Here is a 15420-nt window from a genome sequence, read left to right on the forward strand (position 1 = left end):
CTTACACGTTTAAAAGAGTTTAGTTTTAAACAACAAACTTGTTTGTCAAACCGGCAAAATGTTAGTAGAACCGAGAAACGGTGATTATTAAAATATTAAAATGTGTTTGTGGTGCCTATAAACCGTGATAGTTGTTTATAATAAACTGTTTTGTTCATTCAAACTTACACGATTTTTGTGCGTGCAAGACAACATTTTTTCGATGGATCAACAATGGTCCCCTTGGAACGAGCTGTCAAGTAGAACCTTTTCTGTCAAGAAGGGTCGTGAGGTTAATTTGAAAAAAAAAATGAATTATACATCTATTTTAAATCCTTTGAGGTCATAGTTTCAACATTTTCATGGAAAAGTGTTTTAAAAATCATTTTACACTACACTCAAACCCCGATGGTTTGACACCAATTGTTGTCAAACGAACGGAGTCACTTTTAGTTTGACACCCCTTTTACACGGAGTTCACACACACTACCAAGCGTTTGTTTTGATAGTGTGTGTGAGAGCCGTGTAAAAATTGACAGTTCGTCACTTTTTAGTTTGACTTTGACAAACCAACGGGGTACAAACTAAAAAAGTGTCAAACGAAAAAGTGACCAGTTGAGTGTGTTGAGTTAAGACTGCGCGTAATCAAGTTGGCACTGTGTGCCGGCAGCTTGGTTTCGTTACTAGTTGAATAAACTTCTACCGATTGGACGTGATATCTAATTCCACTGCGTTCTCATTACTCTATCTAGAGAGTGTAGTTTAGTTGTTCCCCATCACCATGAAAGAAAGGCTCTTTTCCGACATTTTACGGGATGAATCGAAATATTTTCGAAGATTTTATCGATTTTATTTAGTTTTTTTTTTTCAGAACAGTTCAGGATATGGATGAATTCATGTACAAACCCATCAAAATTCTTAAGAATATGAATTAAGGGGTTACATACATGTAGAAAATCCCAAAATTTCATATTGCAGGAAATTAATTAAATCTACTAATAAGATGATTTTCAATCACTCTTGAAAGTTTCATCACAGACAAACAGACGTGACTCTCCATACACATTATTATTGAAATTCATCGTCCTTCATCAAACCACTAAATCACGGCGACGCCAGCGCTGCCTGGTGAGCTGATGCCTAAGCGCAGCGCAAACATACCAATACAAACCCTTCGCTGTCATGTGTCATGTCAATGTATGCGTGAGACAATCAAGCCATAGAGTTATCTAAGCCCGATCTCACGCACACTAGCTTACCATTTGTTTTTGCTGGCGACCACAAATTTTAACCTAAAAATCCATCGTGTACGTACACGCAATACATGCTCACGTAGATAGCTCTATAACGATTGTAAACATAATCAGCTGATCGAAATAATTGTGTTGTTGCTGATCGTCAGTACCCGATGAAAAACATAAAAATCAACACCGATGGCCGAAGATGACGGTGGGTCGGTTCCACGGTTGGTTCCGTTTCCAATGGCAGAACTTCAAGTGCCAAATCATGCGGCAGCATCAGCAACGACGCAACACAACCGCAACGACATAGACTAAAAAACTGGTCTTCCAAGTTCTGTCTAAGATTCCTCCTCCACCGAAATCTCGATACCCCTGGTCACGAAAACACCAGTAGTGACCGCTGAAATAGGAAAAATCCAATTCAAATCTACCAGAATTGGTCCCCATGATGGGCGTTTGGAAAAACCGCGGGGAACGTGTCCACGGAGCAGTTAAGTTGCACCAAACAAACCACAAAATCATACATCAAAACAGAATCAAAGAAACTCAACTGTAGAAGAAGATTGAGTGGCACCCACGATCGACGCAACATCGCCAAAACGACGACCAGCAGCAGCAATCTGATGAGCAGTCCACGAAGGATAAGCATCAGGTTGCTCCGAAGGAGATGACTCCACCATAGAATCCGGCTTCCTCTGCAGTATCGGGCGCCTCAGCAGCAGCCTCAACATCGGCGAGCTGTTGAGGAGGCCTCCCGGGTTAATAGTGGGGCAAAAGGTATGTCCCCGTTAGTCAGCCGCTCAAATGACCCTGACCAAGACTGCCCCAATCATGTCCAGCAAAGCCTGGACTGTGGATCATCGTTAGAATTCTTGAATTCCATCATAATTGTTTTGTTTTCATTTGCTGCCTTACACGTGCTCAAGCTCAACTTGAAAACACACATCACACACACTAAGAAAAGACGGGCGAGCTGTCACGACAGCAGCGACATCAGCGCCGGGTGAGTGGATGCCGAAACAAAATTGCATTTGAAATAACCAAGGGGCTGGAAACTCTAATATTACTTAAGAATATTGAGTATACTACACTGAAAATATGCCACACTTTTTATTCAAGTGCCCAAACACTTGAATGATTGAATAAAGTCACATCGTAGATCTAATTGGTTTGTGTTTCAACATCAATCCAAACCACTATCAAATGCAAGTGTTTGGGCGGTTGACTTTTTGGTATTTTTAACATGTTATTTTCATTCGGGTGGCTCAAGCTTTTCAATTGTTTTGCTCATGAATTTGTCCCACCTTCTTGAACTATTCAAAGTGATGAGCAAAACACTTGAAAATGATCTTAAGATCTACCCAAAACAGGCACTATTCAAAGTCAACGTGATTATCCAAATGAATTTAATGTATTTCACTGATTGATTTTTGCGCGACTTTCATCGAAGGCTAGAAGCGAGGCAAAACCAATAGCACAAAAACACTCCCGTCTTCAACTGGCCGGCCGGCGCAGTGGTAGCGTGCACGACTAGCAAGCGAGAACCTGTAAATCGCTTGTACGTACTTTTTTTTTTCAACGCCATTTAAAATTCAAGTGTTTGGCTATTGACATTATTTCGTGGCCAATCACCGAAATTTCAAGTGTTTTGCAATTGATATTTGAGTGCTCTGTACAGCAGGGCCAGATCATGTGTAGAACACTTCGTTGAGCTGTGTAAGTTTTGCTCAGTGTAACGATATTCCAGTATACTTGTTAGTATACTAACCGAAGGAAATAATCTGTTAGTATATTAAGATACTCTCAGTATATTGGTTAGTATACTGGCGATATGTAAAGAAAATAATAAGTATACTAACATATATTTTGATATACTGGTTAACATAATAATTATAGCTCTAAGAGTTTCCAACCCCTTGGAAATAACCGTTTTAAAAGGACGATGGTTCGGCACTCGAGTGTCCCGTCTGTTTGTCTGTGCTCAAACCCCGATGGTTTGACACCAATTGTTGTCAAACGAACGGAGTCACTTTTAGTTTGACACCCCTTTTACACGGAGTTCACTCACACTACCAAGCGTTTGTTTTGATAGTGTGTGTGAGAGCCGTGTAAAACGTGATTTCTAATTCCGCTGCGTTCTCATTACTCTATCTAGAGAGTGTAGTTTAGTTGTTCCCCATCACCATGAAAGAAAGGCTCTTTTCCGACATTTTACGGGATGAATCGAAATATTTTCGAAGATTTTATCGATTTTATTTAGTTTTTTTTTAGAACAGTTCAGGATATGGATGAATTCATGTACAAACCCATCAAAATTCCTAAGAATATGAATTAAGGGGTAACATACATGTACAAAATCCCAAAATTTCATATTGCAGGAAATTAATTAAATCTACTAATAAGATGATTTTCAATCACTCTTGATTTCGTGACTAAACTGAGTAAGAGACGATTTATGTTCAACATTTTGCCATACGCAAAGCGGAATGTCAAATTTCTGAGCGTTTATCTATAAACACCGAGTTGATTTACGGGTGCTACGATATCTCGAGATGGGATGGACCAAATTGGCTGAAATTTGAGGTGAAGAATCTCAAGACATATCCCTTTTTGAAATAATACAAAAATCAAAAATTTACGATTTTTATATGAAAAACAAAAAAATATTTTTATCTTTTTTTTAAATAAACTTTTTGAAAATCAGCCTTCGTCATGCACACGGGACCGGTTTAACGAGTCTTCACCAAAATTTTGAGCCGATTTTGTCAAAGCAGTGTTGAGATATCGTGGCACCCGTTTTTTGAAACGGCTAACTTCAAATAGCTCTATCTCGGCAATGATACAACGAAATGTCTTCAAATTTGTTTTGATAGTAGATGAAAATGTATATTTCAATGCACTGAAAACAGATTCAAAAAAAGTTATAATGTGTGCGCATACCAACCTTTGACATTTTTGACGATTTACATTTATGTAACCCCTTAAGTTTCCAGAATACATGTTTGCGGCCAATATTTAACCATCTATAGAAAGTTTCTGAGCCAAATTAACAAGATTTTGTAGCTTTCTTTGAAATAATGCCGCTCATAGCTTGAAGAAACAAGACGACCGAATATTTTGTTTGTTTGCGTTCAATTTGTCATGGAACTTAAGCAACATTTATAAACGTTAAACATAGAGTATTTTATTTTAAAAGCTGTTTAATACTCAAAAAGCTTCAAAAAATATTTTTTCGGTCGTCTTCCATCTGGTTACTTTACATCATGAAACATTTTCGAATCAATCACATTGCAGGCAGAGAACTCTGCTGGGTTCCCTAAAAAAGCATTCAATATAATCAGATATATGCCCAATTCCGTAAAATAAAAAGTGACTTTCTCCAAAATTTATGGATATCATTCCTGTTTGAATGATAGACACAGCCAATGCCACCATCAGGCAATATGTTGCGGTTTTTTCATGATAAATTTTACAGTTACAATATTTTTATCTCGATTTTTATTCTGTCGTCTTGGTTCTTCCAGCTTCGATTTTGGGTAAATTTCAAAAAAAAAAGTTGGAAATCTGGTAAATTTGATTCTGAAACATTAAATTGGATGTTTATTAAGTTATTTAGAGCCTCTCAAGGCTCAAGGCACTCATAAGAAATTGTATTGACTTGTAAGTGAATCCATAGATTTTCTAGGATTTTTCTGAAAAAAAGAATCTTTAATATCGTATAAAGTTGCTGAGGTTCACGAGGAAATACTTCGAAAAAAAAATCAGCAAAAAAATGAAATAAAATTTTCCTTCGCCCAATTTCTCGATTGTTGTCAAACCATCGGGGTTTAAGTGCATCATAGCGGCTAGCATCTCTATCCCGCTGTCAAACTGTTGTAGTGCTCCACGCTCAAACGCGATGCGCCGTTGCGGTTCTGTAATCCCTGTCCTCGGCTATCAAAACCAAAACAAATCAAATCAGCCCAGAAAAAGTGATATCATTTTCCAATCTCTGTTGCGGATCGATTCTGTCTAGACACTTCCGGCACGTCGCCTCCACATTCACATCTTCGTAGTGGCTTTCCCAAGCAGCACCGGTCGCGATTCGTTTGATGAGTTCACTAAAATACTGGCTCCTGCTTGCGGTTCGCCTTTTTACGCACTTTTTCATTTGACAATTTAACCGGATCGGTCAGCTCAGCCTGCAAAGTGCCTCGTCCTCCTCTTCCACGTCGACTTCCGGTAGCAATCGAAGCATCGCGGTCGGTGAAGTTACGTCGGGTGCGGTTCCGGTTTGCGTGGTTGTTGGTGAGAGTGAACGCGTTGTTCACGGGAAGCGGGTTGAAATCATGCTGGATCTGGATGGAAGACCCGTTCCGGACCAGATCGGATATCTGGTCATGTCGGAGGATGGGGCTGTGTTGGCTTCTGGAGGGGAGCTGGAAAACGACGAGCGGAGTGCGAACATTATCAGCGGGTTGCTGTCGTTGACGGAGAGGTGAGTTTTGGAACTTTTTGAGTTTGATGACGAAATTTAGATTTTGCTTCGTTTCAGCGTCGACCCGGAAGTGTTCAAGAAGCGCTCTTGCCAGAAGATTTCAATCGCGTACGAAGAGCACAGCTACACGATCTGCATGTCCAACAAGCGAATCTACGTCGTTAAACGGCGCAACACCCCGAACGGAATCGATGTCGACGGAGGTCGAGCGGTTCTGGCCTAAACTAAAAATCATGAGAATTTCGGAATAAATCGGCGTCTTCGCGTGTAAGTTAGTTTAAATGGTTTTGGTTTATTTTCAACTAAGCGAAAGAACGAACTTTACAACAAAAACTGCGAAACGCTGCGATAGTACGGTTCCTGCAGCGTCTTCGCCAGCTCTCCCTGGTCAAGCCACTGAACCTTCACACTCTTCTCGCCCACGTTCGGACTGCCTTCCTTGAGCACGCACCGGAAGAAAAACACTTTCGCCCCAACGGCATCCCGCTTGGCCGCCGCCGGGTACTTGTACTTGTAAAATCCAACCGGAGCGTTTCCGTAGAACGTGACCTGCAGCGAATCTCCAACCGTCTCGCGGAGCACCCGTTCCGCGGTTTGCCGCAACGAAGTCTCCCCGGCACCGAGCTGACCCTGCGGAAGCAAGAAGTAACTCTTCCCGCCGAGCTTCTGTTCCGCCAGCAGCACCAGCGTTTCCTCCAACTTTCGCTCCAGCGAGCACAGATCGCCCTTCCGGTCCGCTTCGGTCAGGCGGGGCGCCGGCTTGAACTTGCTCAGCTCATCGTTGTACGCGTCCTCCAGATCTTGGGCGGTTTGCTTGAGCGCTTCCGAGTCCAGGTCGATTTTGCCCGCCTTGAGCAGCTCGGCTTGGCGCTTTTCCGTTTCCTTGCGCAGCTCGTGGTTCGATTTGAGGCTGTTTTCGAACTCGATCTGGTCCAGGATGGACTGGAAAATGGGAGGGAGGTAAGTAGGTTTAGGTTTCAGATTCAAAAGGGTGAATAGGGACAACCGTTATAATGTGTCTTTTAAAACATTTCAAAGAATTTAAACTAGAAATGGAAGAAATAATTTAGAAGCTCTGAAAATGTTCTATTCAATCCAAAAAAAATTTATAATATTGATCCTAATCTTGGTTAAAACTGCTGTCCCAATTTGCCCCAGCTCACATTTTTTAACAGTTTGGAAACTTTTTATGTTTTTTTTAAATTTTATTAAGTAATATTAATAAAATAAAATAATATTTTTTCTAACTTTTATACGTTTTTAAAAGAATTATAAACTAAATTTTAATTTTTCTTCAAGGCTGATTATTTCCTTTTCTTTTAAAATATCATGATCACAAATCCGTTGATGGGGATTACCAATAAATAACCAAGATTTTGACACAATGTACAATCTTTTTTTAAAATTTTGTTATTTTTTTGAAATTTTTGTATATCATTAAATTATAGAAAATATTAAAAATGTAAAATTTTAAATCTCAGAAATTCAATTTCGAAAAATCAAAAAGTCTAAAGCAACAAAAGAAAATAAAAAGACTAATAAGCATTTTAAAAGATTGTTCTATTTGTGCCAATTTTTATTTTTTCACAAAACTCGAAGTGGTTAACAATAGCTTGCGTCCTTAGCTACCTTTCAACACCACTGCGGGCTTTATCAAATGGTTCCTAAATTCTAAACTTCAAAACCTATTAAAGTTTTAATTCCAAAATTCCTGAATTTTGATTTTCTAAATTTTTAAATTCCATGACGAAAAGTCTAGATTTCTAAAATTTTAAAATTCTAAAATCATAAAATTTCAAAAATCTAAAAATTCTGAAATTCTAAAATCATAAAATTTTAAAACTCTTAAATTCTTAAATTCTAAAATTCTGAAATTCTGAAATGCAGAAATCAGAAATTCAGAAATTCTTAAATTCTTAAATTCTTAATTCTTAAATTCTTGAATTCTTAAATTCTTAATTTCTTAAATTCTTAAATTCTAAAATTCTAAAATTCTAAAATTCTAAAATTCTTAAATTCTTAAATTCTTAAATTCTTAAATTCTTAAATTCTTAAATTCTTAAATTCTTAAATTCTTAAATTCTTAAATTCTTAAATTCTTAAATTCTTAAATTCTTAAATTCTTAAATTCTTAAATTCTTAAATTCTTAAATTCTTAAATTCTAAAATTCTAAAATTCTAAAATTCTAAAATTCTAAAATTCTAAAATTCTGAAATTCTAAATTCTAAAATTCTTAAATTCTTAAATTCTTAAATTTTAAAATTCTTAAATTCTTGAATTCTTAAATTCTTAAATTCTAAAATTCTTAAATTCTTAAATTCTTAAATTCTTAAATTCTTAAATTCTTAAATTCTTAAATTCTTAAATTCTTAAATTCTTAAATTCTTAAATTCTTAAATTCTTAAATTCTTAAATTCTTAAATTCTTAAATTCTTAAATTCTTAAATTCTTAAATTCTTAAATTCTTAAATTCTTAAATTCTTAAATTCTTAAATTCTTAAATTCTAAAATTCTAAAATTCTAAAATTCTAAAATTCTGAAATTCTAAATTCTAAAATTCTTAAATTCTTAAATTCTTAAATTTTAAAATTCTTAAATTCTTGAATTCTTAAATTCTTAAATTCTAAAATTCTTAAATTCTTAAATTCTTAAATTCTTAAATTCTTAAATTCTTAAATTCTTAAATTCTTAAACTCTTAAATTCTTAAATTCTTAAATTCTTAAATTCTTAAATTCTTAAATTCTTAAATTCTTAAATTCTTAAATTCTTAAATTCTTAAATTCTTAAATTCTTAAATTCTTAAATTCTTAAATTCTTAAATTCTTAAATTCTTAAATTCTTAAATTCTTAAATTCTTAAATTCTTAAATTCTTAAATTCTTAAATTCTTAAATTCTTAAATTCTTAAATTCTTAAATTCTTAAATTCTTAAATTCTTAAATTCTTAAATTCTTAAATTCTTAAATTCTTAAATTCTTAAATTCTTAAATTCTTAAATTCTTAAATTCTTAAATTCTTAAATTCTTAAATTCTTAAATTCTTAAAATCTTAAATTCTTAAATTCTTAAATTCTTAAATTCTTAAATTCTTAAAATCTTAAATTCTTAAATTCTTAAATTCTTAAATTCTTAAACTCTTAAATTCTTAAATTCTTAAATTCTTAAATTCTTAAATTCTTAAATTCTTAAATTCTTAAATTCTTAAATTCTTAAATTCTTAAATTCTTAAATTCTTAAACTCTTAAACTCTTAAATTCTTAAATTCTAAATTCTTAAATTCTTAAATTCTTAAATTCTTAAATTCTTAAATTCTTAAATTCTTAAATTCTTAAATTCTTAAATTCTTAAATTCTTAAATTCTTAAATTCTTAAATTCTTAAATTCTTAAATTCTTAAATTTAAATTCTTAAATTCTTAAATTCTTAAATTCTTAAATTCTTAAATTCTTAAATTCTTAAATTCTTAAATTCTTAAATTCTTAAATTCTTAAATTCTTAAATTCTTAAATTTTCTTAAATTCTTAAATTCTTAAATTCTTAAATTCTTAAATTCTTAAATTCTTAAATTCTTAAATTCTTAAATTCTTAAATTCTTAAATTCTTAAATTCTTAAATTCTTAAATTCTTAAATTCTTAAATTCTTAAATTCTTAAATTTAAATTCTTAAATTCTTAAATTCTTAAATTCTTAAATTCTTAAATTCTTAAATTCTTAAATTCTTAAATTCTTAAATTCTTAAATTCTTAAATTCTTAAATTCTTAAATTCTTAAATTCTTAAATTCTTAAATTCTTAAATTCTTAAATTCTTAAATTCTTAAATTCTTAAATTCTTAAATTCTTAAATTCTTGAATTCTTAAATTCTTAAATTCTTAAATTCTTAAATTCTTAAATTCTTAAATTCTTAAATTCTAAAATTCTTAAATTCTTAAATTCTTAAATTCTTAAATTCTTAAATTCTTAAATTCTTAAATTCTTAAATTCTTAAATTCTTAAATTCTTAAATTCTTAAATTCTTAAATTCTTAAATTCTTAAATTCTTAAATTCTTAAATTCTTAAATTCTTAAATTCTAAATTCTTAAATTTAAATTCTTAAATTCTTAAATTCTTAAATTCTTAAATTCTTAAATTCTTAAATTCTTAAATTCTTAAATTCTTAAATTCTTAAATTCTTAAATTCTTAAATTCTTAAATTCTTAAATTCTTAAATTCTTTTCTTAAATTCTTAAATTCTTAAATTCTTAAATTCTTAAATTCTTAAATTCTTAAATTCTTAAATTCTTAAATTCTTAAATTCTTAAATTCTTAAATTCTTAAATTCTTAAATTCTTAAATTCTTAAATTCTTAAATTCTTAAATTCTTAAATTCTTAAATTCTTAAATTCTTAAATTCTTAAATTCTTAAATTCTTAAATTCTTAAATTCTTAAATTCTTAAATTCTTAAATTCTTAAATTCTTAAATTCTTAAATTCTTAAATTCTTAAATTCTTAAATTCTTAAATTCTTAAATTCTGAAATTCTGAAATTCTGAAATTCTGAAATTCTGAAATTCTGAAATTCTGAAATTCTGAAATTCTGAAATTCTGAAATTCTGAAATTCTGAAATTCTGAAATTCTGAAATTCTGAAATTCTGAAATTCTGAAATTCTGAAATTCTGAAATTCTGAAATTCTGAAATTCTGAAATTCTGAAATTCTGAAATTCTGAAATTCTGAAATTCTGAAATTCTGAAATTCTGAAATTCTGAAATTCTGAAATTCTGAAATTCTGAAATTCTGAAATTCTGAAATTCTTAAATTCTTAAATTCTTAAATTCTTAAATTCTTAAATTCTTAAATTCTTAAATTCTTAAATTCTTAAATTCTTAAATTCTTAAATTCTTAAATTCTTAAATTCTTAAATTCTTAAATTCTTAAATTCTTAAATTCTTAAATTCTTAAATTCTTAAATTCTTAAATTCTTAAATTCTTAAATTCTTAAATTCTTAAATTCTTAAATTCTTAAATTCTTAAATTCTTAAATTCTTAAATTCTTAAATTCTTAAATTCTTAAATTCTTAAATTCTTAAATTCTTAAATTCTTAAATTCTTAAATTCTTAAATTCTTAAATTCTTAAATTCTTAAATTCTTAAATTCTTAAATTCTTAAATTCTTAAATTCTTAAATTCTTAAATTCTTAAATTCTTAAATTCTTAAATTCTTAAATTCTTAAATTCTTAAATTCTTAAATTCTTAAATCTTAAATTCTTAAATTCTTAAATTCTTAAATTCTTAAATTCTTAAATTCTTAAATTTTAAATTCTTAAATTCTTAAATTCTTAAATTCTTAAATTCTTAAATTCTTAAATTCTTAAATTCTTAAATTCTTAAATTCTTAAATTCTTAAATTTAAATTCTTAAATTCTTAAATTCTTAAATTCTTAAATTCTTAAATTCTTAAATTCTTAAATTCTTAAATTCTTAAATTCTTAAATTCTTAAATTCTTAAATTCTTAAATTCTTAAATTCTTAAATTCTTAAATTCTTAAATTCTTAAATTCTTAAATTCTTAAATTCTTAAATTCTTAAATTCTTAAATTCTTAAATTTAAATTCTTAAATTCTTAAATTCTTAAATTCTTAAATTCTTAAATTCTTAAATTCTTAAATTCTTAAATTCTTAAATTCTTAAATTCTTAAATTCTTAAATTCTTAAATTCTTAAATTCTTAAATTCTTAAATTCTTAAATTCTTAAATTCTTAAATTCTTAAATTCTTAAATTCTTAAATTCTTAAATTCTTAAATTCTTAAATTCTTAAATTCTTAAATTCTTAAATTCTTAAATTCTTAAATTCTTAAATTCTTAAATTCTTAAATTCTTAAATTCTTAAATTCTTAAATTCTTAAATTCTTAAATTCTTAAATTCTTAAATTCTTAAATTCTTAAATTCTTAAATTCTTAAATTCTTAAATTCTTAAATTCTTAAATTCTTAAATTCTTAAATTCTTAAATTCTTAAATTCTTAAATTCTTAAATTCTTAAATTCTTAAATTCTTAAATTCTTAAATTCTTAAATTCTTAAATTCTTAAATTCTTAAATTCTTAAATTCTTAAATTCTTAAATTCTTAAATTCTTAAATTCTTAAATTCTTAAATTCTTAAATTCTTAAATTCTTAAATTCTTAAATTCTTAAATTCTTAAATTCTTAAATTCTTAAATTCTTAAATTCTTAAATTCTTAAATTCTTAAATTCTTAAATTCTTAAATTCTTAAATTCTTAAATTCTTAAATTCTTAAATTCTTAAATTCTTAAATTCTTAAATTCTTAAATTCTTAAATTCTTAAATTCTTAAATTCTTAAATTCTTAAATTCTTAAATTCTTAAATTCTTAAATTCTTAAATTCTTAAATTCTTAAATTCTTAAATTCTTAAATTCTTAAATTCTTAAATTCTTAAATTCTTAAATTCTTAAATTCTTAAATTCTTAAATTCTTAAATTCTTAAATTCTTAAATTCTTAAATTCTTAAATTCTTAAATTCTTAAATTCTTAAATTCTTAAATTCTTAAATTCTTAAATTAAATTCTTAAATTCTTAAATTCTTAAATTCTTAAATTCTTAAATTCTTAAATTCTTAAATTCTTAAATTCTTAAATTCTTAAATTCTTAAATTCTTAAATTCTTAAATTCTTAAATTCTTAAATTCTTAAATTCTTAAATTCTTAAATTCTTAAATTCTTAAATTCTTAAATTCTTAAATTCTTAAATTCTTAAATTCTTAAATTCTTAAATTCTTAAGTTCTTAAATTCTAAAATTCTTAAACTCTTAAATTCTTAAATTCTTGAATTCTTGAATTCTTAAATTCTTAAATTCCTAAATTCCTAAATTCTTTAATTCTTAAATTCTTTAATTCTTAAATTCTTAAATTCTTAAATTCTTAAATTCTTAAATTCTTAAATTCTTAAATTCTTAAATTCTTAAATTCTTAAATTCTTAAATTCTTAAATTCTTAAATTCTTAAATTCTTAAATTCTTAAATTCTTAAATTCTTAAATTCTTAAATTCTTAAATTCTTAAATTCTTAAATTCTTAAATTCTTAAATTCTTAAATTCTTAAATTCTTAAATTCTTAAATTCTTAAATTCTTAAATTCTTAAATTCTTAAATTCTTAAATTCTTAAATTCTTAAATTCTTAAATTCTTAAATTTTTAAATTCTTAAATTCTTAAATTCTTAAATTCTTAAATTCTTAAATTCTTAAATTCTTAAATTCTTAAATTCTTAAATTCTTAAATTCTTAAATCATTAAATTCTTAAATCCTTAAGTACTCGAATTCTTAAAAAATAAAAAAATATAAAAATTTAAATAACAAGCCATAGTCTTCACATTGAAATGAAAAAAGTGTTTTAAAATGCATTCTACACTAGTTCAGTTGTTTTGCAATCATTAGTTTTCAAAAAATCTAAGATCTGACAAAAACAAAAATTGTATCGAAAAAAAAGATTTTGCATCGAAAATTTTCAAAAAATCTTAAGATTTTTTAATAAAGCCAAACATGCTTAAAATGATTTTAAACGAAGAATGTATTTTAATTTGATTTCAGCTGGTTGCACTTGAATTTTCATTGAAATTTTGAAGTTTATTGTAAAATTTTTTTGCCCCTGATTTTCGGAAGGGGGTGACAAAAACTTTTAAAAATATTTGTACCAGCCTAATCTAATATTCTTAAATTCCATTTTAAAATACAGAAAATCCAGTAATTTTGGGGCATTTTTTTAGAAATATTTTCGGTTGACGACCCAATTTTTTTGGAAAATTATGGTCAATCAATTACGAACTAGATTCCGAATTTTAAAGTTTTGAAATTTTCTTATTAGATTTTTTATACTTTGAGTTTTTTTAGAATATTTTGATTTTATTGTTTTAAGGTATTTGAGTTTCTGAACTTGATTTTTTTTTATTTCTATATTTTGAAATTTTAGAACTTTTTTTTTTTTAAATTAAAAACAGAATTTTGGGTATTTTGAAATTTTAGGCCGATGCAAATATTTTTCAAAGTTTTTGTCCCTCAGCTCTGACCGGAGTCAAAAAAACTAAAAAAATATAAATATTGAAATAACCAGTCATAGTTTCAACATTTGCATGGAAAAAGTGTTTTTAAATGTATTTTACTCTAGTTCAGTTGTTTTGCAATAATTAGTTTTCAAAGAAAAAAGTAAGATTTGAGACAATTTTCAAAAATTAATAAATTTTTTAAATCAAACCAAACATGCTAATAATGATTCTAAACGCAGGGGAATGCATTTTAAATTTATTTCGGCTGATCGCTGTTCAAATTCCATTTAAATTTTGAAGTTTTTTGAAATAGTAGTTTATGCAACAAGTTGCAAAAAGAGGATTTTTTCAGCACGAGTCGAACATTTATCCAACGAGGTTCACCGAGTTGGATAAATACGACGAGTGCTGAAAAAATCAAGTTTTGCAACGAGTTCCATACAACATTTTTTGCAATTTCGAAAAACACCCATTGAGTGAAATTTTATGTCGAATTTTCATGTATTTTGTCAATAAATCGTTTAAATAAAAAAAAATGTTGAATAGTGTTGCTTTTCGAAACAAGTGCTGAAAAGTTCAACTTTTCAGCACCCATTTCAGTGCTGAAAAGTAGAACTTTTCAGCATTTATTTTGAAAAGTGATGCTATTCGATTCTGTTATTTTTGGTACAGAAAAGTAGGCTATTTTGTCGTTCAAGAATGACAGGAAAACTAAGTAGTTTCACGATGGAATTGCAAAAAAAAATATTTTTTTTTGCCCCTGATTTTTCGAACCAACTTTGTAGGGGGAAGGGGAGACAAAAACTTTAAATAAAATTTGTACTAGCCTTGGAACATTTCAATTTTTTAATTACAGAATTTTTGAATATTTTTTTAGATGAATTTTTGGAATATTTGAATTTTTGTATTTTCAAGTTTCAGTATTTGTTTGTCCTTTTTTATTTTTTTCAATTATAATTCCCAATATTTATGATTCTTTACATTGTTATGGGTTTTCCCTAATTTTTACTTCATTCTGAGCAAAAAAACAAAATATTTTCTTCAATTTTCGGCATTTAAAGATTCTGAAATTAAGCTTAATTTGGTGATACAATTATAAAGGTCAGTTTCAACAGCACGATGTACGACTAGGAAAGGTTCAACTTTGATTTTTGATCAATTAAAAAAATACTTTGTAGCCTTTCTTCACAGCTCGTTGATCCATCGTAAAAAAGTTATTTTGTGAATTGAGTTTTTTTGCATTTAAAAAAGTGATTTAAAATGGTTTCAAGCGCGTTTTCACCGGTTTACATAAAAATTACCATAAAGCTTTGGCAAAATTTTATGCAAAAATAAACCGTTTAGGGCTTTATTAAAACTTAAAAATCATTTACGCAGCTTTACCTTAAACTTCGCCTCGATCGGTTCCATCGTTTTGGTGACCACGGGAAGCCGTTCCACGAGCACACCGGCAAGGAGGTCCCATTTTTCTTTCGTCTTTCCTGTCACTGCTCCCGCTCCCGCTGCACCCTTGCTCGAAGCTTGCCGGCTCAGCAGGACACTCCCCGACCGGAACAACACCCTGGACGCGAGAAAACTCATAATTTTCTGTAATTTGAGTAAAATTTGCGTGAAAATGCGAGAAATAAAAGTTACGCGATGGATTTCTTGTCGGGTTTGACTTTTGCGTCACGTTTGTTTTGATT

General features: G+C 28.6%; 2 protein-coding genes across 2 annotated transcripts; one reads left to right on the plus strand and one right to left on the minus strand.

Annotated features, from left to right (window-relative positions):
- The first annotated feature begins 5138 nt into the window (after nt 1-5138).
- On the plus strand, nt 5139-5979 carry LOC6048146 (ragulator complex protein LAMTOR4 homolog). Its single transcript, XM_001865073.2, has 2 exons — nt 5139-5697; nt 5755-5979. The coding sequence occupies exons 1-2, from the start codon at nt 5549-5551 to the stop codon at nt 5918-5920; spliced, it is 315 nt and encodes a 104-aa protein (XP_001865108.1). The 5' UTR covers nt 5139-5548; the 3' UTR covers nt 5921-5979.
- Nucleotides 5968-15419, minus strand: LOC6048144 (39S ribosomal protein L46, mitochondrial). Its single transcript, XM_001865072.2, has 2 exons — nt 15119-15419; nt 5968-6639 (listed from the first exon to the last, which is right to left on the minus strand). The coding sequence occupies exons 1-2, from the start codon at nt 15314-15316 to the stop codon at nt 6019-6021; spliced, it is 819 nt and encodes a 272-aa protein (XP_001865107.2). The 5' UTR covers nt 15317-15419; the 3' UTR covers nt 5968-6018.
- Between the last annotated feature and the right edge of the window lies 1 nt (nt 15420).

Source organism: Culex quinquefasciatus, chromosome 3 (assembly GCF_015732765.1).
Source record: "Culex quinquefasciatus strain JHB chromosome 3, VPISU_Cqui_1.0_pri_paternal, whole genome shotgun sequence".
In the NCBI taxonomy this organism is placed as follows: Eukaryota; Metazoa; Arthropoda; class Insecta; order Diptera; family Culicidae; genus Culex; species Culex quinquefasciatus.

What these genes read in the sequence shown, in the direction of transcription:
- LOC6048146 (XM_001865073.2), top strand. Translation starts at nt 5,549, where the DNA reads ATGCTGGATCTGGATGGAAGACCCGTTCCGGACCAGATCGGATATCTG. An exon ending in TTGCTGTCGTTGACGGAGAG is followed by an intron (nt 5,698 to 5,754) that starts GTGAGTTTTGGA and finishes GCTTCGTTTCAG; the next exon opens with CGTCGACCCGGAAGTGTTCA.
- LOC6048144 (XM_001865072.2), bottom strand. Translation starts at nt 15,316, where the DNA reads ATGAGTTTTCTCGCGTCCAGGGTGTTGTTCCGGTCGGGGAGTGTCCTG. An exon ending in CGATCGAGGCGAAGTTTAAG is followed by an intron (nt 6,640 to 15,118) that starts GTAAAGCTGCGT and finishes CCCATTTTCCAG; the next exon opens with TCCATCCTGGACCAGATCGA.